General features: G+C 39.9%; 1 protein-coding gene and 1 non-coding gene across 2 annotated transcripts; one reads left to right on the top strand and one right to left on the bottom strand.

Moving 5' to 3' along the window:
* Window position 1: 1 nt before the first annotated feature.
* On the bottom strand, window positions 2–21,572 carry LOC120112931. Its single transcript, XM_039133144.1, has 8 exons — window positions 21,361–21,572; window positions 20,675–20,886; window positions 20,129–20,575; window positions 16,394–16,538; window positions 15,684–15,938; window positions 15,056–15,113; window positions 14,107–14,677; window positions 2–121 (listed from the first exon to the last, which is right to left on the bottom strand). Exons 1-8 carry the CDS (start codon window positions 21,548–21,550, stop codon window positions 2–4), a joined length of 1,998 nt encoding a protein of 665 aa, XP_038989072.1. The 5' UTR covers window positions 21,551–21,572.
* Window positions 20,943–21,049, top strand: LOC120112970. Its single transcript, XR_005514620.1, has one exon. It is a non-coding gene; the product is annotated as a small nucleolar RNA R71 (small nucleolar RNA).
* Window positions 21,573–25,071: the final 3,499 nt, after the last annotated feature.

Raw genomic sequence — 25,071 nt, 5'->3', positions numbered from 1 at the left:
ATCATACAACAGCTATTTGATTGAGAATGCCACTCTCACTAGCATGTTTGTCTTGTTTGCTTTTATGAGAAAATGTTACTCGTGATGTTTTCTCACAAGCTTTGGCACTTCTCTGGTTAATCTGGAAGGAGGAAAAAGAATGGAGTTAAAAGGTTATTTTTCTTGGAAGAGGGCCTCCCTGAGGGCATTGATGTTTTTTTGCCCTCTTTGCCATTTTTTCTGGGCAGTAAATTGGTAAGCTTCAAGAGAAAGAGAAGCTAAATTTCTTGTTGCTGGCACCTCTGTCTCTATTATTGGGCACAGATACTGGATTGAGGATCCTAGAGGTAAAATATAGAGTGTAGATTGCATGACAATTCCTCTCATATTTGTGCCCTTTATATATTTCAGAAAATGTAGCTTGGCTGCTCCCTAGGAGTTACTGCTATTTGTTCGGTTTTCTTTCGGGGTTGTTCCTATGCCTACACCTCTATTGCATGTAATTCAATTACAGGTTGCAATTAGAAATGCTGCAATTGAAGTTGCCATTGCAAAAACTGTTTCTATTTAATTTTTATATATTTGAAATACTCTAAGCTAAGATCCAGCAATTTTTTGAATTCCTATACACAATTTTTATTTGTTATACTATTTCTATTTATGTTATGTGAGCCCGCTTAGCTCGGAGATTAGAGCATGATCTACTAAAGTTATCCCCTTGGTAACAATTAATGGCTTTCTACATTATACTATAATAATTATCATACTATTTTTATAATTATAATAAAAAATAATGATATTATTAAATTATTATTAAATTATTATTAAAGTATTATAACAATAATTACTATATTAATTAAATCTCTATGAAATAATTTGTCATTATAAATCAAATATATTATTATAATAATAGACAGTATCCAGAATATATATTATTATGATAACTATTAATTATTAGTTAAAATGTATTTTTGTGCTATGAAGTTTTAGGGTGCTAGTAATCAAGACAATGAAGTTCAAAATGTTACGAAATTATACGAAATCAGAAAATCATGCAAACGAAGCTCAATGTCGTCTATCCTCTAGAGTGACATGACTGCACATCAATTTTAAATTTACTGATTTGGCGAATTAAGGATTAAAATAATATTTTCTACCTAGTAAATCAAATAAAAAACTAAAAAAAAAATCTTGAACCCCTAATTATATTCTATACCTAGTGTACCAGATTAGCTAGGCCAACAGAACCATATCCATCGCTCTTAGCAACCTTAGCATCTTTAACGTATCCAGCACCTTCAGCTATGCCCCCTTGACCCTGCAAACTTTAACACTGTCGCAACCTTTCTCGCCCTCCGCGATATCTCCCTCCCCCTCTTGTCCTCTCCTTCAACCTCCCTCACAATTCCTCGGTCGCCGCCTCCCCGACCGGCACCCAGTTCAACTATCCGGACATGTACAGCACCAACCCTGACAAGTGTCGATCTAGCCACACTCGACAACCGGCTATCGTGTCGGCGGCGCCTTCATCCTTTATGCCGCGGCCAATGGGAGGCTTCGGGGCGGCGATGAAGAGGGGGCCAATTGTGAAGATGGGCAAACCAGTACAGGCGTCAAGGAAGGGCTTCTCAAGGGCATCAACAGTGTTTCAAAGGGTGGTGTTCGAATGACGACAGAGGCCTAGCGGCAGATGAAAACGGTGAAAGGGTGAGCAGGGTCGGTGGCGAAGAGCATGAGCATGTTACGGGAGTGTTGGGAGTGAGCTCCCCTAGCTCCGCGACCCCTCTGCATTCTTCCCTAACATACTCCAATGCCTTCCTGTTCTTTTCTTCTTATTCTTGCCCCTTTTTTGATAACTTGGTTGGAGTTCAGAGAATCATAAATTCCATAGTCCATACTAGAATATCTGCCACATGTCAGGCTGCATAGTTTTTTTATTGCATAAGTTCATGCTATCTGTGTAGGTAAATGATCCCCTTCTAACAATACTTGAACTATTGTTTAATATTCGCTTCGGACCATGCTTATAAGCATCGTCTTAGTCTTGTCTTTTGGCTTTCGGTGACGCTTATAAGTATCGTCTTAGTCTTCCTTTTGGCTTCTGACGATGCTTATAAACATCGTCTTAAACCAGTCCTAGGCTTTCGATAACGCTTTTAAATATCGTCTTAATATTTGCTTCCGATAATACTTATAAGTGTCGTCTTAGTTTAATTGCTGACAATGCTACTTAGAAGCGTCGACAAATTTTAGCGCGGTAGCCAAATTACCAACGCTTCTATCTAGCATCAGCATATATGTGTCGGCAAATTCCAATTTTCCTATAGTGTCTCTGTTCAGACTAGCCCGATCTCTAAAATTTCTTTTAGCTCGACTTGTTTCCTAATTGAGCCAAGCTTAAACTGTCTCAATCGAACAGACCTTGAGATGCTCTCTACAGACGGTTTTTTTCAAGCTCTACTTGTAGCACCATATCTTGATAAAGAATATTCAAACCTAGGATCTCCTTGCTATTTGTCAATCAATATCTTATGAGAATGCATGCTAGAATGATATCCCAAAAATCTCCCCTCTCAAACCACTAAATTGATAGCTAAATGGAATATATCATTTTTTAATGTTTAAAAAAATCAAAGCTGGAGATTAATACAAAAACACTTTCAACGCATTTTCTTGCCGAGGCAGGACAAAGCCGACATGTCAACTCTGGATCAAAATCGGACTTAGAATTTACCAAATTGAAGTTTAGAGAATTATAGATTCCACAGTCCATACTGGAATATCTGCCACATGTCAGGCTGCATAGTTTTTTTATTGCATAAGTCCATGCTATCTGTGTAGGTAAATGATCCCCTTCTAACAATACTTGAACTATTGTTTAATATTGGCTTCAGACCATGTTTATAAGCATCGTCTTCGTCGTCTTAGTCTTGTCTTTTGGCTTCCATCGACGCTTATAAGCATCGTCTTAGTCTTCCTTTTGGCTTCTGACGATGCTTATAAGCTTCATCTTAAACTAGTCCTAGGCTTTCGATAACGCTTTCAAGCATCGTCTTAATATTTGCTTCCGATGATACTTATAAGTGTCGTCTTAGTTTAATTGCTGACAACGCTACTTAGAAGCGTCGACAAATTTTGGCGAGGAAGCCAAATTACTAACGCTTCTATCTAGCATCGGCATATATGTGTCGGCAATTTCCAATTTTTCTATAGTGTCTCTGTTCAGACTAGCCCGATTTCTAAAATTTCTTTTAGCTCGACTTGTTTCTTAATTGAGCCAAGCTTAAACTGTCTCAATCGAACAGACCTTGAGATGCTCACTACGGATGGTTTTTTTTAAGCTGTACTTGTAGCACCATATCTTGATAAAGAATATTCAAACCTAGGATCTCCTTGCTATTTTCAATCAATATCTTCTGAGAATGCAAGCTAGGATGATATCCCAAAAATCTCCCCTCTCAAACCACTAAACTGTTAGCTAGAAATGGAATATATCATTTTTTAATGTTTTTAAAAAAATCAAAGCTGTAGATTAATACAAAAACACTTTCAACGCATTTTCTTGCCGAGGCAGGACAAAGCCTGACATGTCAACTATGGATCAAAATCAGACTTAGAATTTACTAAATCGAATCCCTTGACACTCATCTGCAATCACTCATTACTAGTACCAACCAAAATTATTTCAAATTAGTATGCTCATATGGTCGCATCCAACAATACTTACTTGCAACAACTTGAAATCTTCAAACGCCTACAAGATTCAAATTCATGAGCTCTTTTTGTGAGATAATTATGCTATTAAGCCTCATATTTATTGTTGATGCATCCCATGTCAGCTTAAGTTTCTGAGATCAATTGGTCCATTAACATAGTTTCCATAGAGTATTGTTTATCACTTTTCAATCTTTCCACGATACTTACCGGAATAGGTTGCACCCAGAGCTGATTATGGACTGGGCTTGGGCACGAAAAAGATTAAATTTTAAATAGGCCCAGCTTGAAGCCTAATTAAAAATGAAAAATCCATAATCTTGAAGTAGTAATCTATTTTAAATTGTTCCAAAATAAGAGAATCTAACAAGCTTGGAGATCCAAAGCTCCTTCTATAAGTTTTCTTTAGGTCAAAGGTAAGAATCCAGGAACATTTTGTAATTAAAGAGACAAATTAAATTCATACTTGAAAAGGCCAAAATATGGAAAAGGGTTTCTTTTTTGTTCAAACTTCAGTAAACTTCACAGTTTTTTAAATGACAAAAATGTTATTGAGATTAAAAGTTTGGACAAAATTCGTAGTTAAAAAAAAAATCATGCAAATTAAAACGGTGAATTAACCAATACTATTCCTACTATACAATTAGCCTACTATTAGGCATGTGTGCATAGTAGAGAATTTTACAATCATAGTTCCCCATCCAGTAAATATGTTCTTAAGCCTGTGTCTGGTTGCAGTACAGAAAATCCAGAGATAGCTGTCCCTAACCTTACATAACCCTCCAAGATTCCTTTAGCCCTAGATTAAGATTAAATTGTCGTTTAATTGGAAATTGGTAGGGATAACTGAGCAGGTGGGGGAACGTGGAGAAAAAGTAAGAGAGAGAAGGAATAACTCTCTAACTTTTTGCTGGGTAAATTATTTCAACCCCACCTGTCCCCTCGAAGCAATAATTTTAACCTAGGATAAGGGGATAAGTGGCATTGACCAGGCTAATCGTATTATCCCAAAAAGTAAAGCTGTTTGATGGGATTGCAGAATGAACCACCCCTTCTTCAGGGTATACTGCAACCAACAAGGCCCCAAGTCTATATCTTTAAAAAACATGCCTAAAAAGAGAAAATAGAAAAACCAATCAAAAAGATTAGTGCATTTATTAGTTATTGACTTGTAAAGTAAAAGATATTATCAAATGACACAAAATTGAGATTAAAAAACATTAAGGATCCTGTGTGCAGCATAGACTACGCTCTCATTTGAGAGAGCTTTTGGAGGGCCAAAAAGCACTTTCTAACCCTTCAAAAGTACTTTTAGATGAAAAAGGGTGTTTGGTAAAAATTTTGCAAAGCTGTTTTAGCTTTTCTAAAAAGCTGAAAACAGTTTTTTGGGAGAAGCTACATTTTGGAACTTTCCGAAAACGCTGTTTTCAGCTTTGTCGGAAAATATTTTTTTACCAAAATATTCCTATTTATAAGTCTCCTTTTTCTCCCAAAATCCTCCATCCCACCGCCTCTCCCCCTCTCACCCTTCCCTCTCTCTCTCCCCCTCTCTATTGAAAGAGATCGATCGGTACTAGCAGTGATTGCATGCTGAAATTTTAAAATTTTTGTGGTTGCACCTATTCGGGTTGCCTACGTACCCCTTCACAAGAGAGATCAAGCCATACGTAGTTCTTTTAATTTAAAAATTACAGCGAAAAATATTGAATTAAATATTTTAATTATAGCATGCATAAAAAATCAGATTTCAAAACATCACTACAAAGCACATGATCGATATGCCGGAATCGTTTAAACGATTATGCTAAAATATTTGCATGATTAATATCAGATCTGAAATGAGATTATTAAGTTCTAAACTTAACTAATCTATGATCCAACTAATCTTCGAAACCTATTGAATAGGTTCTGAAGATTACTCTATGAAGAGCCCATGAAGAAGTTTAACCCTCGGGGATTAGATCTTAACTAAAGTACTGGTATGAGATTTATACCTTTGCAAAATCAGAAAATAGTTGATCTGATGCTCGAGCTTCGTAGACACACTGATGTAGCACCAGTGCAGGGAAAGAGGAGAAGAAGGAAGAACAAGAGAGGGAGAAGAAAGAAGAGGTTCTAGGGACGCAGGAAGAAGAGAAGGGGAGGAGGAAGAAGAAGAAGAATAAGATGTGGGGGAAAAGAAATTCTTAATCATTCATTAAACCTTAATCATGAAAATAGTTCCCTATATATAGGGCCCAAATACACAATTTGCATAAAATCCCCTTGCACAAAAATAACTCCTAATAAGCCCACAAATAACACGAATAAGCCCTAAAATGCAAACAAGCCCAGAAATAAAAATAAAATAAATATGCAAATAAACGAGTCTGACTCAATCCGGGGGCTCAGGATCATCTGGATGAAGGGCTCTGATGTCCCCATCAACTCCTCCCGGGTGAAAAAACTCGACCCCGTCGAGTACAGATCTGGCCGGCTGTCGTACTACTCCAGAAGATCGGGGTCAAGGCGCTGCAACTGTACTCTGAAAATCTACGTCACATCAGACTTTGGTCGACCTTTCCACCGAACAAGGTAACGTTGGTAACCACCGTTCCTGGTTGAAATAACCTGCTCATCCAATATATGTTCTATTTGTTCTCTGCGTGCATGAAATTTGGGAGGTGGTGGCTCAACAGCAGGTAATAGGTCAGGGTGTCCAACATGGGCAGGTATATCAATAAAGAGGTCAGAAGGCATGAATATTATCTTTTTGTATGGGACTAAATCTTCAATATTAAATGTCGCACTAATCCCATAGTCATCAGGAAGATCCACAACATATGCATTCGAACTGATTTTTTTTATGATTTTAAACGGTTCTACACTACAAGTTTGCAATTTCTTAAACGTATCTGAAGAAAATCGTTCAAGCCTAATTCTTATCATGACGTAATCTTTTTCACTTAACTCTTTATAACGTCTGTCTAAATCAGCAAGGGATTTATATTTTAAGTTATTAAAGTGACTACAATTGCTGATTTCTTGATGTAATGAATGTGGATATGATGCACTTGATTGTGCAGACTCAAATACTCTATATTGATGAGACATAAAAAACAGGTCTATGGGTTGCCTAGATTTATAATCATGCACAACTTCGAATGGATTCCTGCCTATGGACTTATGAACCGAACTATTATATGCAAACTCAACTGTCGGTAATATTAAATCCCAGGTCTTAGCATATGCATTTGGGTTGAGCCTATGATGTGGAAGGTTGGGCAAAAATACTCTGGAAACTTGATCAATTGCGTGTTGCATATCACGCATCGAAGAAAGAACATCCGGAAGATCATCCGGGACTACATCATTAAACTCCTCTAGAAGGGAAACTACTATAGGAAAATGTTCAAGATTGGACTCTACATGGGTATCTTTAGCTACAAGTGCCAATTCAGGTGACTGGCTCTCAATATCTGTCACTACCTCTTCCACAGTAGTAATGTAAAGTGGCTTGGTTGTACTTAGATCAATAGTCTTCCTTTGGGAATCTTTTTGGACAAAATCTAATTCTATAGGTTCGTCTTCAAAGTCTTCTTCATAGTCTTCTATATTTGGTTCATAGACTTCTTCGACATATTCGACCTCTTGGCTCATAACTTCTAGTTCAGTAATCAGGTAGGTCCTAATGGAACATTGGGATGCTATGTGGTCGAATTGTTGACACCTTGAGCATTGGGTTTGGTGCCCAAGAAAATGGGGAAGGATTACCGGTGGTGCAACCAAACAGATTTTAGGTTTGGCTGCAATAGGGGTTGGCGGTGTAGGGGTCCTAGAATTTTGCATGAGCTCACGGATCTCTTGTGTGAATTCTTTGTATCCAGCCCGCATGGCAACGATCTATTCTATGATAGACCTCAAAATGGCGGAATTCATGGTAGCTACAGGGGTTTTAGGTTGATTGAGATAATACTCCATATCACTACAGGTTGGCATGCAATGATGACACTCGGTGATGATGTGAAATGCAGTGTCACTAATGAAACCCTAATAACTATGATGTAGGACCAAATTTGATGCAGGACAACTTACTAATGCAATCTATTATAATTTCAGAAATCAGCAAGTCTTCACAAGAACAACTTAAAATTTAAATATTGCTGATTTTTACTTCGGTTATTCAGAATTAAGGATTAAGATTATTCAATTTAAGAAATTAGATTACAATCAAGTTGTACAGTTGTTCTGATCCCAAAATAATCTGATCGAATAATATTGAGAAACGTCCTGTTACTAAGGTGTGCTAATTTAATACCAAGATTTAATGGGTAATAGGGCGGGTTCGGAAGTGAAAGGTTCAATGTTCTGAATTGTGACAGCAATATAAGTTTTCAAAATGTGGCTTTCATGCAAGAGAACTAGAACATAATTAAATGAACAAGCCAGAAAAAGTAGAAACCTATCACCTGTCGTGAGGCAGGCGACCAGAATCGTCTGATCGTGGGCTAGGGCGACGATCAGGGGCGCGGCTGCAGTTGATGGACTCTCCAATTGCCGAAGATAGAACCTGAGTACAGCAGCTCCAAAGAGATCTGACGGGCCTGATGGACCGGTAAAAGTGGAGGAGAGCGGGCCTGCTGGGGTTTGGGCCACAGAAGGAAAGATCAGTCCTGTGGGCTTGGGCCTGTGGAGTGATGGTTGGGCTCTGAAGAAGGGGGCGGGCCTGTTGATTGATCCATGAGGGACCGTGAGCCTGAGGTCGGTTCTGTGGAGTGGAGGAGGACGTGTGACAGGTCTCGACCGAAACCCTGGGGAGCTACACCTTGGGAGGGGAACGGAGAAGCTCAGGCGGCGAGAGGCGCGAGCGGTGGTGAACGGCGGAGGGGCGTGGCAGCGGCGTGGTGCGGCAGCAGTGTGGCGCAAGGGCGGTGGAGCGGCGCTGTGGTCGGCCTCGGAGAAGGAGGCGCACGGGGCTCGGCAGCGGCGGGGAAGGCTAGCCGGCGCGGAGACGCTGCTCGTCGGGGAGGGCAACGACGGCTCGGTCACCGGAGGTCGAGCGGCGACGGCTTGGGGTGCTCGGACGAGGCGGCAGATCCGGAGGGGGCGCTCGGAGGAGGCGGCACGCGGCGACAAGGCGGCGACGGGCAACAGTTGTTGGACTCAGGCGGCGGGGAGGCACCGTGGACGAAACGGCGGCACCTCGGCTGCTCGGCGAAGACGGCGTCGGCGGGCAGATGATCGGGGAAGAAGAACAGGTAAGGGTTTTTTTTTGTGTTTTTTTTTACGCACGTGCGGTCACGTGTGGGCTTCGTGGAACCGGGTTTCGGTTTATCGGGTTGGACCCGACCCGATACTCGTCACGGATTTGTCACGTGTAAATCACGTGCAGGACTTTTTTTTTGGATCCGAGCTACTGGATTCGGGTTAACGGGTTTTGTGACTTACCCGTTAATCCTTTCTTCAACCTTCCGATGGGTTCGGGAGGATATGCCGATCTCGGCGGCGGCGATCGCGGGGCGGGGCGGCAATCACGGGCGGCGGCCGGTCACGAGCTCCGGCTGGTGGCCGCTGCGGACTTTTGGCGACAGACGGCGGCCGACCACAGGTTGTTCCACGGCGGCAGTCTCTTTTGCGGACCCGACGCAGGCGGCCGGTGGCAGACGCGGGTGGCTCGGGTGGGGTGCTCGTCGGCAAAGTTTGACGGCGGGGAGGCGGCGCGATGCGGGGTGATGGTGGCCTCGGGTATGGTGACGGGTGGAAGGGGAGGAGCAGCCGCAGGGGTTTCCCCTTTTTTTACTTTTGTGTGGGAGCCGAGAGAGAAGAAATGGGCAACAGAAGGGTTTTCTTCTCTCTTTTTTTTATCTGGTGAGAACCGAGAGGGAGGGAACGTGGGCAGTTGAGGGAGGAGAGTGGTGAGGTGAGGCGACGCAGCAGGCCGAAAGTGGGGGTGGCGGAGGTGATCCGTTCAGAAATAGGATCTCCGGGCTTTGGCGACAGAGGCAAAGCCGAAGCTCTGATACCAAGTTGATGTAGCACCAGTGCAGGGAAAGAGGAGAAGAAGGAAGAACAAGAGAGGGAGAAGGAAGAAGAGGTTCTAGGGACGCAGGAAGAAGAGAAGGGGAGGAGGAAGAAGAAGAATAAGATGTGGGGGAAAAGAAATTCTTAATCATTCATTGAAACCTAATCATGAAAATAGTTTCCTATATATAGGGCCCAAATACACAATTTGCATAAAACCCCCTTACACAAAAATAACTCCTAATAAGCCCACAAATAGCACAAATAAGCCCTAAAATGCAAACAAGCCCAGAAATAAAAATAAAATAAATATGCAAATAAACGAGTCTGACTCAATCCGGAGGCTCAAGATCATCTGGATGAAGGGCTCTGATGTCTCCATCACACACACTCGTCTAGCCTCTATGAATAATCCACGCGAAGTTCCTGGAGAGATCCAATCCCATGGAAGTGCTAGCTTGCGTAGAATTTCTTGAGGCTGAAATTTGATCTTTCCAACACTATCAACTTTTGATCCGCCTTCTTCGAAGAATTTAGAGGAATGGTTTATAGGGATTGAAGAGGACTTAGATCTGATCTAAAGGCTCTTATCAGGGATCCCTATCAGCTAAGCTAAGAAGGACTTATGGGAAGATGAAGTCGGCTCAAAGAAATGGTGCTACGGTTTTAATCTTGCTTTTTTTTTAAAAAAGAGAAATTAAATGTAGAATACCCCAAGTATAAGGTGTAGCAAAGTAATATTTTCGGTGAGTCCGAGGTCGAATCCACAGGAATTTGACAGTAAACAAAAACTAAAGGCTGAATAATATTTGGATTAACAAAAATATAACTAAGGCATCAGGATTCAGCCTAGCACTTCATCATGCTTTTCTTAAAATCACCTATTAATTATAATAAAATAGATTTAGTTTTATGGGCAGCATTACAGTAATTCTATTTTAAACTACAGGGATTTCTAAGCATCTGTTATACCCGGGGGAAATAACAAATCAAAGGAAATATATAAGTTTGAAATAATTTCTATCAATCTACTGCACCATAAATTAAATCAAAAATATTAAAATCCTATTGATGATTAAAGGAAATACATGAAGAAAATGCTAGGCTTTTCCCTAGCCTTAGCTAAAAGAGGTTTAACTACTCATATGAGATGGAAGCAATTTTTGTAAAAAGGATTTAGCAAAGAAAAAGAATAAAACATAAACTCTTTCTCCCTTTTTATTTAGAAACAGAGCACTCTGTCTCTTTTCATTTTCACGCTCCCCATCTCCACCGGATGGCTTCTTTCCTCCGTGGCCTCCTCCTGCTCTCTCTGCCAACCGGGAAAGATGTGGATGTTGGCTTCCCCCTCCTCTCCTTTCCGTCCTCGGCTCTTCTTTGCCTCCACCGGCAGCAAAGACTTGGGATGGGAAGAGCCGCTAACACTTGGATGGATCCGGCCGGCTGTCCTCTTCTCTTCCCTCGCTCGGCTGAGAAAAATCGGAAGAAAGATGTGGTTGTTTGGCTTCCCTCTGGTTCCCTTCTGCCTCTCTCACCCCTCCTCCCTCGTAGCCCCTTCCTGGTTCCTTTTATAGACACCTTCAGCGGATTGGAGAAGCTGGAACGCTGCTGGGAGCGGATGAGACGCGGGGTGGAATGATCCTGCTGGTAACGGCTGGAAGAAGATAATACAATCGGATAGGGAGTTGCTGAGGCGCGGTTGAAGATTTGGCTTCTTCCCTTTTGCTGCCGTTGGGAATTTATTTTCATGTTTGAGAAGACTCTTCAGATGAATGATGGGAAGAATGGAATGTGGATGACCGTTGGGAAGAAACAGGGGAGACGCTTGGAGATGATGAACGTTGGGAAGCTCCTCACGGCCGCTGGCTCGAACAGATGGAATGTGGCGATGGTTGGGAAGCTGAGAAGACTCCTCTAATGGCTGGAATTCATTTGCTGTAAAGGAAGTGGAGGGATGTTGAGAAGTTGAAGACTTGGGCAGATGATCGGATGCCGCTTGGAATACGTGGGACGCGGACGGTTTGGGAGCTGTTCGGCTGCTGGGATGAACCGAACGGATGCATGGAATATGTGGATGGCCGTTGTGGATGAGCTGGGATCTTCATGACGCGGGCACTAATGCTGGCTGAATCAGCTGGACGCAGTGATATGGATTGCATGATGGATGACGGGCAACGTGAGACTCAGATGAGACGCTAGGGATTTGTTGAGCACGGGCTGCCAGGCATTGAGCTCAAATCCAACGTTATTGGGTCTTTTGAATTACATGCACTCAGACACAAATAAAACATTAATTAATTAATTTTATTAATAAAGATTAGCTATAATACAAATTAAGATAATATGAAAATTTTACTTTTGTACTCTCATCACACCCCCCAACTAGCTTATTGCTAGTCTCTAGCAATTTAGTGTGAAAATGATAAAATGAGGGTGCAAAAGTATTGTTTATTTTATTAATATATATCAATATGCATGAATTAAAATAAATACTCACTTTCGTAGAGCATTACGATTGCACTTAGCACGTGCAACAAGCCGTTAAACCCCTAGGTTATCCTAGTGGACGAGTGTTGTCTCGTGAAGGTTTGCAGTGATGTTACCCACAAACATCGTTTTTAAGTTTAAAAGATACTTTAAATCATAGCAACCCTTAAGGCAAATGAAAATGTGACGTCTCAGAATATCTATACCTCCACCACAATTGGGTACCCCTTGAGTTCTAGGTGCACTACTCAAATTCACAAGTGTTAACTACCATTTGTTAGCTCCCGATCCACTGAATTTTCCGAATATCATATGTTATTTGTCCAGAATGGTTTGCATATAAAAATGAAGCTATCAATCCCAACTAGACATCCCAGGTACACAGAGTTCCAAAACAATGGAGTCAAACCAGTCATCCACATGTCACTTGGTTTAAGTTTAACTAACTCACTCATGTTTAAAATATATTTTTTTTTAATCAAAATGACTACAACAGTCCAACTCCATTAGGCTCTAGTAAGGTCCATGTAACGAGCTTTAGGTCAATGACTCTTGATCCAGTTGGCTCAAGGCATTAGGTGAAACACCCCTCGGACTTAATTACTCGAACCAAACTACGCCACGAGGTCAGACTAGTCACTTATTTCAGTCATTTTCACCTTTTTACGCGAACACTCGCTGCTTTGTAGGCAAGAGGCCCGGTTACTCAGTGAAGACAAACTGTATTATTTCTCTCTCTTTCTTTCTTTCTTTTCTTTTTTCTTTTCTTTTTTTTTGTGACTGTATTGTGACTATAGGTCAACCAAGGTCAGAACATAAAGCACCCAGGTGATCTAGCCAGGAATTTCAATCTCTATCTTTATGTGAAAACCAAATCATGAACTTTAGGACAAGGACACCCGTACTTCTCTTGCGAATAAGGTCAACAAACAAATAGGTAACACAAGTGAACTCCTGAGGCTTTCCTATTGTCATTGAATACTTGTGTGGGGATCTAATAATAGGTCTCTAATAAGTCATAATGTGCTCCTTGTCTTAATAGCTGCACATGTTTAATTCTATAAAAAAATTATTATTTTTTATTTATTTATATATTTATTTATTTATTTATTTATTTTATTTTTTTAATAGATTTTTTTTTTTTGAAAGATATGACAATTGGTATAATATATAGACAAATACAGTAATCTCTCCCCCCAACTTAATTTCAACATTGTCCCCAATGTTGCAACATGAATGCATGAAATATGGCATTAATGATTGTATGAAGGATAATAAGGCTGAAGGTGAGAATTTACCTGATAGAATGACTGCATACTGTTGTTGCTCTCCAATTGTCATATTAACAGAAAATGAAAGAAAGACAAAATTATGATACAAACAGAGGATCTCTAGCAGATATAGAGATCAATCCTGATAAACAGGATCTCCCAGATTGGTCGATTCAACCTCTGGGGTAAAGTTTTCCAAAAATAACTTCAAACGTTGGCCATTTACTTTAAAAATATTACCGTTGTTTGGATTCTCTATCTCAACAGTTCCATAAGGATAAACAGTTTTAACTATAAACAGGCCGGTCCACCTAGATCTCAATTTTCCTGAAAATAAATGAAGTCTTGAATTATACAATAGAACTTTCTGGGAAGGCTCAAATGTTTTCCTTATAATATTTCTATCATGAAAGACTTTCATTTTGTTCTTATAAATTCGAGCATTCTCATATGCTTCATTCCTGATTTCCTCTAGTTCATTAAGTTGAAGTTTGCGTAGTGAACTAGCCTTATCCATATCAAAATTAAATCTCTTAATAGCCCAGTAGGCCCTATGCTCCAATTCCACAGGCAAGTGACACGGTTTACCAAAAATAAGACGGTATGGAGACATACCAATCGGGCTTTTAAAAGCAGTACGATAAGCCCAGAGTGCATCAGTTAAACGCAAAGACCAGTCTTTGCGATTTTGGTTAACCGTTTTTTCCAGAATATTCTTAATTGATCGATTGGATACTTCAACTTGTCCACTTGTTTGTGGATGATAAGGGGTGGCGACTTTATGGGTGATCCCATATTTTCGCATTAAAGCCTCAAAAGGCTTATTACAGAAGTGTGAACCCCCATCACTGATGATGGCTCGAGGCGTTCCAAATCTGGAAAGAATGTTTTCTTTTAAAAATTTTAAAACAGTTTTATGGTCATTATGCTTGCAAGGAATTGCCTCAATCCATTTGGAGACATAATCTACAGCTACTAAAATGTACAAATTTCCGAATGAAGGAGGAAATGGATCCATAAAATCTATTCCCCAACAATCAAATATTTTGATAATTAAAATTGGATTGAGGGGCATCATATTCCTACAAGTTATCCCACCTAACTTTTGACAACGCTCGCAAGCTTTGCAAAAGTTATGGGAATCTTTGAACAAGGTGGACCAATAGAAACCGCACTGTAAAATTTTTGCAGCCGTTTTCTTAGTAGAGAAATGACCACCGCAAGCTTCAGAATGACAAAAGAAAATGACAATAATAAATTCGTCATTAGGTACACATCTCCTAATAATTTGGTCTGGGCAGTATTTGAAAAGATAAGGATCGTCCCAGAAGAAATTTTTTATTTCGGTCAGAAATTTTCTTTTATCCTGTTTATTCCAATGAATCGGGAGTTCACCCGTGACAAGAAAATTTGCAATGTCTGCAAACCAGGGTGATGACGTGATCTCATAGAGTTGCTCATCAGGGAAAGTGTCTCTTATGGGTGAATTGTCTATGGAATCTGGAAGAGTGAGACGGGACAAGTGATCAGCTACTACGTTCTCTACCCCCTTTTTATCTCTTATTTCTAGAAAAAATTCTTGGAGCAGAAGGATCCACCTAAGCAAACGCGCCTTAGCATCCTTTTTTGAAAGAAGGTACTTAAGGGCAGCGTGGTCAGTGTAGATAATGATTTTGGATCCAATCAAGTAAGACCTAAATTTGTCTAGTGCAAATACTACGGCGAGTAGTTCCTTTTCCGTAGTGGTGTAATTCTTTTGTGCACTATTTAAAGTCTTACTTGCATAGTAGATAACATAAGGCTTCCTTTCTTTTCTTTGCCCTAGAACTACCCCAACTGCATATTCACTAGCATCACACATAATTTCAAAAGGAAGCGACCAGTCAGGTGGTTGCATGATGGGAGCAGAGGTCAGCAAGCTTTTAAGTTTATCAAAAGCTCTTTGACATTCTTCAGACCACACAAATTGGGTTTCTTTTTGAAGGAGATTACATAAGGGTTTAGATATTGAGCTAAAATTTTTAATGAATCTCCTATAAAATCCTGCATGACCCAAAAATGAGCATATATCTTTGATAGTTTTTGGGTTGGGTAAATTAGCAATTAAGTCAATTTTAGCCTTGTCTACTTCAATTCCTTCAGATGAAATGACATGCCCGAGAACAATTCCCCTAGTTACCATGAAATGGCACTTTTTCCAGTTTAAGATTAGATTCTTCTCCTCACACCGAATTAAGACTAGCCTTAAATGGTTCACACAGTTTTCAAAAGAGGAGCCGAAAACCGAAAAATCATCCATAAAGACTTCCAAAAAGCGCTCAACCATGTCAGAGAAAATACTGAGCATGCATCTTTGGAAGGTTGCAGGAGCATTACATAACCCAAATGGCATTCTCTTGTAAGCAAATGTGCCAAAAGGACATGTAAAAGTGGTCTTTTCCTGATCTTCAAGATCAATTGCAATTTGGTTGTAACCGGAATAGCCATCTAGGAAGCAATAATATTTATGACCTGCCAACCTTTCTAAGATTTGATCAATAAAAGGTAGAGGAAAGTGATCCTTCCTAGTGACAGAATTAAGTTCCTATAGTCAATACATACACGCCAACTAGTGGGGACCCTAGTTGGAACTAATTCATTGTTGGCATTTTTGACTACAGTAACACCAGATTTTTTCGGGACCACTTGGGTTGGACTTACCCATTTGCTATCTGAAAGTGGGTAGATCATACCCGCATCCAAAAGTTTCAGAACTTCTGCCCTAACCACATCCTTCATGTTTGGGTTCAATCGACGTTGAGGTTGACAAGAAGGTCTCGCATCAGCTTCTAGGTGGATTCTATGAGTGCAAATTGAGGGACTAATTCCCTTGATATCAGCAATTGTCCACCCTATTGCTCCCTTATGTTCCTTGAGAATTTCTAACAATTTTAATTCTTGACTTTGTTCGAATTGGGATGATATGATCACAGGAAAAGTCTCTTCGTGACCAAGGTATGCGTACTTGAGCTCAGATGGCAAAGGTTTTAGCTCAAGTTTAGGTGCTTGAACACTAGATGGTAGAGGACTATTGTTGCGTGTGGGCAATTCTTCCACTACCAGAAAACACGCGTATAGTGACCGAGATTCCCGTCACTATACCGTGTTTCCGGTTACTAATATGGAATTTGTGACCGGAGCTTCCGTCACTGATTTGGTTACAAAAACACGCGTCACTAAATTATCAGTGACGGCGGCGATTCCCGTCACTAACCCCCGTGACAGAACCGCCGTCACTAAGCCGTTACAAATTCAAGAATTAAATATTTAAGAAATTATGTATTTCCCGTCACTATCTAGTTGCGGAGTTAGTGACGAAGGTAACTTGGTCACTGATTTTGTCACAGAATGCGGTCACAAGTTTGGTCACTGATCTGTCACAACCGTTAGTGACAGATTTAGTCGTCACAGACATGGTCACACATTTTGTCACTACATTTGTCATTAATCCCGTCACTGACCTAGTGATAAGTTTACCGTCACTAATTGGTTACAAACGTGCTAAGCAAAATCAATTTTTATTAACCAAAATTCTGTCACTAAGTTTATGACTGCTCGTCACAATACTTGGTAAACAATTTAGTAACCAAAATTTGGTCACCGATCACAATCTAATAACCTGGTACATTTGGTACATTGATTGGCTCATAATAATAATAATAATAATATCATTAATAGCAAAGGCATTCAACATTACGCAAAAGTCATTTTAAATGTCATTCAAAATTGGCATCAACATGTCCTGAATCTATCAAAATCAAAGTCTAAAAATATGTCATAAAGATCAACAGAGATTTCATTCCTCCTAGGAATGCAAGGACCTATCATCTAAGGCAAAAACAATCATAATGAAGCATGATCAGCAGAACCAGAATCACCATTACACCCCCGATCTGCATGCCTTGTTCCAAAGCCAATCTCTTCTCTCATCTTTTGAAGAACCTCCTCTTGCCATTTTTTCTTTTCCTGCTCAAGAATACGTAGAAGGTCTTCATGAGTGTACAGCTCTGGAGCTTGACTTGTAGAGGTGGAAGAGGATGATGATTGCCCAATAATTCCAGTGAGATCCTTTAGGGGACTAAAGCCATAGACATGGCCATGAGTTGGGACACCAGTTGCCTCAAACCACAAGTCATAAAAAAATGGAGATTAATCATTGAGAGCTAATAGTATCGGACCATTGGAACCACAATATCTGATGTTGAAACTCTTGAAACAAAGTACTACTATAATCCTTGGCAGCTGGAAACACAAGCCTTTAGTCAATAATTTCATCAGTTTTTCAGTTGAAGTTAAAACATGCGCCAAAGAGTGAGATCTGTTTATTTAGAAGAACCCCCAAGAACATATATTCTCTAAATCCTGGCTGCTTCATATTTCTCAAAAAGAAAAAAGGGAAGAAAAAAAAAAAGAAATAGTTGCTGCTCCATGTCACAACATGAGATTTTGCGGTTCCAAACTTAACAGACACTATTAATCAAAAAATTCGTCTGCTAAACGAAACATCAACAGGGAATTAAGGGAAACAAACCCTGCTTCACCACAGCATCTCAAAAACCCTGCTTCACCACAGCATCTCAAAAACCCTGCTTCACCACAGCATCTCAGAAAGGAGATTAAAATGTATACATTTACATCCACATCTGGAATCTTGGATCATGTATATAATGACTAGATGAAGATGAACACAAAGAGATGTAAACACAGGATCATGTATATAATCGAAAGGCACGGCGATCAAGCGCGACGCCGGATCCACAGGGGAGACCCTCGGTAGGTTCCTTCCCCCTTCCTCTTCCTCTTCTTCGTTTCTTTTATTTTGTTATCATGGGGTAAAAGGAAATGGGGTTAGGGTTTACCTCCGGGAAGAACCGGTTCTGAAAATCCTAGCCGACGAGCAAGAAACAGGGGAGCGTCGACGGGGTGACGTAGCCGCGATGATCTCGTCCTGGGCGAGAAGGAGATGAACACAGGCGCCGAGCAAAGAGACAATGAAACCCTCGGTAGGTTAGGGTTTACCTCCGGGAAGACCAGTTGTGGGTTCTAAAAATCCTAGCCGACGAGCAAGAAGGAGGGGGGCGTCGACGAGGTGATGTAGCCGCGATCGGGAGGCGTGATGTAGCCGTGGTCGCCGTCGGCAAGGGGGATCGGAGAGGAGAGGCCGGAGGTGGAGGAGAGGAGAGGAGATGGGAAGCCGCGATGCCAAATCCCTAACCACGCCAATCTTTTAATCGAGACCAAATGCTTCGAGTCACAGGCTCACCCTGTCACCCAGCTCCAAATCGGGACGGGACTGCAAGCCAAATTTCATATTGAATTATTTTTGGACTAAGTCGGTGTGCAAACCAAATTTCATATTAAACTATTTTTTATCTATAAGGTTGATTGGAAGAAGGCTGATTGGACGGAACTTGCTGGAAAAAATATTTTTGAACTATAAAGCATGGTAAAAAAAATTCGAGACCTTCTTCCAAAATCCAATCCCATTGCAGGAAAGTTGCAATAGGGGTACAAATGGGTCATGGCCAACACCATGAGATTTGAAAATGAGAAGGAATTTGAGTTTTCTGGAGAGCGTTTGGAATTTGAGTTATCGAAGAAATTTGGGCGAAACGGCGGGCATACTTAGTTTCATTTTGGATTTCCACCTATCTGTATCCAACACGAGATTTCCACCTATCTGTATCCAACAAAGAAGCTGAATCTAATATAGCACTGATTTCTCTAAAGTTTTGGTTGATATCTGTATTTCCGAAATGAGTTAGGCATGTTTCTAAAGAATCAGAAGAAAGAGATGGGACAAGAGCATCTTCTACAATGGAGTCGATCAGATTAACTCCATAAATTTCATCATTTTCGTTGTCATTATCGGGTTGTTTACAAATGTTAAATATATTAAAATCTATAGTCATATTCCCGAATGACATTTTCATTATTCCATTTCAACAGTTGATCAAAGCATTGGAAGTAGCTAGAAATGGGCGGCCTAGAATGACAGGTATTGGAGTGGTACAGTTCATGACAGGCTGGGTATCTAATACTATGAAGTCGACTGGAAAATAGAATTTATCAATTTGGACAAGTACATCCTCGACTACTCCTCTTGGTATCTTTATAGATCGATCGGCAAGTTGGAGAGTAACCTTGGTGGGTTTTAGTTCACCAAGTCATAACTATTCATAAACTGAATAGGGCAGTAAGTTAACACTTGCACCTAAATCAAGAAGGGCTCGTTGTATCCTGAAGTTTCCTATGATGCAAGATATGGTAGAACAACCAGGATCTTTATACTTAGGTGGGGTGTTGTGTTTGAGAATAGCACTCACCTGTTCAGTTAGAAAAGCTTTCTTTTGTACGTAAAGCTTTCGCTTTATGGTACAAAGATCTTTTAAAAATTTGGCATAAGATGGGATCCGCTTAATGGCATCTAATAAAGGAATATTAATCTTTACTTGTTTAAAGATATCCAGAATTTCTTGGTCAGGTATTCCCTTTTTAGCTGCAAGCAAGCGCTGAGGGAATGGAGCAACTATCTTGTGATGGGGTATTGGATCATCTTGTTCATTATCATCTTCATCCTTCTTTTCAATAGATTTTTCAGGTTTGTCATCTTTTATCGGAATTTCTTTGTTAATTATTTTTCCACTACGAAGGGTTGTGACAGACTTAACTTGCTCATATTTATGTTGGGATGAACTTGCTTCATGGACCTCATGTTGACCCTTTGGGTTAGATTGAGGTTGGGCTGGAAATGTCCCTTTTCCCCTAACATTTAGTTGAGCCTCAATTCTACCTACAGAATTTTTAAGTTCTTGGAGTGATTGCATTGTATTCTGATTTATTTGAGTCTGCCCTTGCATGAAAGTTTGCAAAGTATCTTCAAGGGATTTCCTATGTGGTGGCACATAAGGAGTAGGAACAGAATTTTCTTGAGATTCATTGGCAGTGGGTCCATGTCTCCAACTAAAGTTAGGATGGTTTCGCCAATTAGGATTATATGTTTCTGGAAATGGTCTTTTATAAGTATTGGTGAAATTTGCTTGATCATGCAGCACTTCTTGAAAAGCAGGGATTGTAGGACAATCCTTGGTCACATGTACATTACTCTCGCAAATCCCACATATACTTTCAACAATAGTTTGTGCTTTTCCTATATTGGCTTTGCTTAATTCCATGGCTTTAACCTTCCTAGTCAGATTAGCAATTTTTACATTGACATCATTATCATCTTTAATAAGATATATTCCTCCTTTTGCATTAGGTGCTATTTTAGATTTTTCATTTTTATCTGTTGTATCCCAAGCTTGTGCATTTTCTGCTAAAAGATCAAAATAATCCCAGGCTTCATTTGGTTCCTTACTCATGAATTCACCATTACACATCATTTCTACAAATTATCTCATATTGGAGGACAAACCATCATAAAAGAAATTAATGACCCTCCAAATTTCATATCCATGATGTGGGCAAGCAAGCAAAAGGTCCTTAAATCTTTTCCAACACTGAAAAAATGTTTCTCCATCTTTTTGTGCGAAGTTCATGATATTTCTTCTAAGTGTGTTTGTTTTATGTGTTGGGAAGAATTTCTTTAAAAATTCTCGTGTCATTTCTTTCCAGGTAGCTATGGTCCTAGGCCTTAAGGAGTGTAACCATGACTTAGCTTTTTCCTTTAAAGAAAAAGGAAATAACTTAAGCTTAACTACCTCTTCAGTGACATCATTGAAATGAAGTGTTGAACACACTTCATCAAATTCTTTCAGGTGCAAATAGGAACTTTCAGAATCAAGTCCGTGAAACTTTGGGAGTAATTGGATTATTCCTGGTTTCATGTCAAAAGCTCCCGCAGCAGTAGGAATAACCATACAGGATGGGGTACTGGTCCTAGTGGGTTGTAGATAATCACAAAGCGTTCTAATAGGTAAGTCATCTTGAAATTCATTATCTCCCTGATTACTACCATTATCTTCCATTTGATTATTTGAATTTTGAACAATTAAATTTTTATCTCTTGATTCAACTCGAAATAATCTATTCGTTTTATCTCTCTTCCACAACAGCATATACTGAAATTTTATTTTATTTTATATATTTTATTATTTATTTATTATTATTATTATTATTTTATTATTATTTTTTTGGATTGGTACAAGTACCACCTAAAGAGATCTAAACAAACACACGAACAAAAATTTAATTAAAATTATGCATTAAAACATCACCCAATAATTTCTAATGTTTTCCTAAAAATTTTAGACAGCTCCTAACTGGTTTGAAGAGAACACCTAAGCCTCCAATCCGGTCTAGTAACCTTAGTCGATCAGGTAAGCTCCCAGGTAAGTGGAGGGGTCACAATGCGTGTAGCAAAGGTCCCACTTAAGACCCACTTTCCTCGAACAGAAACTGTCTCCCGTCAATCACTTAGAGGGACAAAACTTGCCTAGACATCGACCCGGGCCATAGAGCGAAATTGGTGCAACTTTCAGTGGTCTTCGTCCTATTGAGCTCGAATATCCTTAGGGGCCAACGTCTAGTTGATTTTAATTAGGCTTAGGATATTTATGCACTGGGATGATTTTTGGGCTAAAGACGAGTGATGAAATTCCGATCTTATCTTTTTAATGGGTTCAACCCTTAGATTATTTTATGCAAATGCTTTATACTATATGCAACAATCAAGAAGATTTTTAACATTTTATGTCATGACATTAAATTGCATTTGAATAGTTGATCAAGCAAACTAGCTAAAAAAAATTTTTAATTTTTAATTTTATTTTTATTTATTTTATTATTATTTTAATTATTAATTATTTTTTTTAACAAGAGTAAAATTCTAATCTAGGAATTAAAATAGGACTAGTATGAACAAAATAGGAAAAATAATTTAAATACTCACGGCCGGAGTTTGTTCACTCCGGGAATCCAAAAATTTGATCTTGATCTTTCTCGTTACTAGTCCTGCTTTGTGTCGTCCTTGAATCTGAAAAGATTTGAAATTTCAACCTTGTTAAAAATAAAGAAAAATTGAAGAACTAGAAATTAAAAATTGAAATTTGCAGCCTTGTTCTCGTTCGCACGTTGCAAATCCTCGGCAACGACGCCAAAAACTTGCTCACGGCCGGAGTTTGTTCACTCCGGGAATCCAAAAATTTGATCTTGATCTTTCTCGTTACTAGTCCTGCTTTGTGTCGTCCTTGAATCTGAAAAGATTTGAAATTTCAACCTTGTTAAAAATAAAGAAAAATTGAAGAACTAGAAATTAAAAATTGAAATTTGCAGCCTTGTTCTCGTTCGCACGTTGCAAATCCCCGGCAACGACGCCAAAAACTTGCTACGGTTTTAATCTTGCTTTTTTTAAAAAAAAGAGAAATTAAATATAGAATACCCCAAGTATAGGGTGTAGCAAAGTAATATTCTCGGTGAGTCCGAGGTCGAATCCACAGGGATTTGACAGTGAACAAAAACTAAAGGCTGAATAATATTTGGATTAACAAAAATATAACTAAGGCATCAGGATTCAGCCTAGCACTTCATCATGCTTTTCTTAAAATTACCTATTAATTATAATAAAATAGATTTAGTTTTATGGGCAGCATTATAGTAATTCTATTTTAAACTACAGGAATTTCTAAGCATCTGTTATACCCGGGGGAAATAACAAATCAAAGGAAATATATAAGTTTGAAATAATTTCTATCAATCTACTGCACCATAAATTAAATCAAAAACATTAAAATTCCATTGATGATTAAAGGAAATACATGAAGAAAATGCTAGGCTTTTCCCTAGCCTTAGCTAAAAGAGGTTTAACTACTCATATGAGATGGAAGCAATTTTTGTAAAAAGGATTTAGCAAAGAAAAAGAATAAAACATAAACTCTTTCTCCCTTTTTATTTAGAAACAGAGCACTCTGTTTCTTTTCATTTCCACGCTCCCCATCTCCACCGGATGGCTTCTTTCCTCCGTGGCCTCCTCCTGCTCTCTCTGCCGACCGGGAAAGATGTGGATGTTGGCTTCCCCCTCCTCTCCTTTCCGTCCTCGGCTCTTCTTTGCCTCCACCGGCAGCAAAGACTTGGGATGGGAAGAGCCGCTAACACTTGGATGGATCCGGCCGGCTGTCCTCTTCTCTTCCCTCGCTCGGCTGAGAAAAATCGGAAGAAAGATGTGGTTGTTTGGCTTCCCTCTGGTTCCCTTCTGCCTCTCTCACCCCTCCTCCCTCGTAGCCCCTTCCTGGTTCCTTTTATAGACACCTTCAGCGGATTGGAGAAGCTGGAACGCTGCTGGGAGCGGATGAGACGCGGGGTGGAATGATCCTGCTGGTAACGGCTGGAAGAAGATAATACAATCGGATAGGGAGTTGCTGAGGCGCGGTTGAAGATTTGGCTTCTTCCCTTTTGCTGCCGTTGGGAATTTATTTTCATGTTTGAGAAGACTCTTCAGATGAATGATGGGAAGAATGGAATGTGGATGACCGTTGGGAAGAAACAGGGGAGACGCTTGGAGATGATGAACGTTGGGAAGCTCCTCACGGCCGCTGGCTCGAACAGATGGAATGTGGCGATGGTTGGGAAGCTGAGAAGACTCCTCTAATGGCTGGAATTCATTTGCTGTAAAGGAAGTGGAGGGATGTTGAGAAGTTGAAGACTTGGGCAGATGATCGGATGCCGCTTGGAATACGTGGGACGCGGACGGTTTGGGAGTTGTTCGGCTGCTGGGATGAACCGAACGGATGCATGGAATATGTGGATGGCCGTTGTGGATGAGCTGGGATCTTCATGACGCGGGCACTAATGCTGGCTGAATCAGCTGGACGCAGTGATATGGATTGCATGATGGATGACGGGCAACGTGAGGCTCAGATGAGACGCTAGGGATTTGTTGAGCACGGGCTGCCAGGCATTGAGCTCAAATCCAACGTTATTGGGTCTTTTGAATTACATGCACTCAGACACAAATAAAACATTAATTAATTAATTTTATTAATAAAGATTAGCTATAATACTAATTAAGATAATATGAAAATTTCACTTTTGTACTCTCATCAAATGGCTGAATTCTTTTCTTGCTAGGCTTGCTCTCTTGGGGTTTTTGGTTGGTTCGGCCACTAGGATGAAGACCTCCTTTTAATGTCGCCCCACCTCCTCTCTCTCCTCCCTTTTACACGCCAACCATCAGAAGATGGTTTTGATTTTGTGGAATTTGAATTCAAAAAACAAATTCAAACGGAGTTGGGCGATTTGAATGCATGGCGCCATGATGTCTTTGATCTTATCATCACCCTTCATCATGGAGCCTTATCCTTTCGATTACAATCAATCTCCCACGCCCACAATCAGATTAGAGGTCATGTGGTGATTTTGTGGTGTTTGAATTCAAAATTCAAACTTAATTAGAAGTGAGATAGAGATAAGGATGACATATGTCATGGCGCCATGAAGAAAGAGAATTTGATCTTATCCAATTCTTTTCATGAATTTATCTCTCCATGTCGCCCCATCTGATAATGAAGGAGGTCCCTCATGTGTGCCACATGTCCCATGGCACCATTAAATAAATTAAATTAGTTTTTAATCATATTAAAAA

The sequence above is a fragment of the Phoenix dactylifera genome, chromosome 13 (genome assembly GCF_009389715.1).
Source record: "Phoenix dactylifera cultivar Barhee BC4 chromosome 13, palm_55x_up_171113_PBpolish2nd_filt_p, whole genome shotgun sequence".
In the NCBI taxonomy this organism is placed as follows: domain Eukaryota; kingdom Viridiplantae; phylum Streptophyta; class Magnoliopsida; order Arecales; family Arecaceae; genus Phoenix; species Phoenix dactylifera.
Note: the sequence above shows the minus strand (reverse complement) of the source record. Positions and strands in the feature narration are given on the sequence as shown.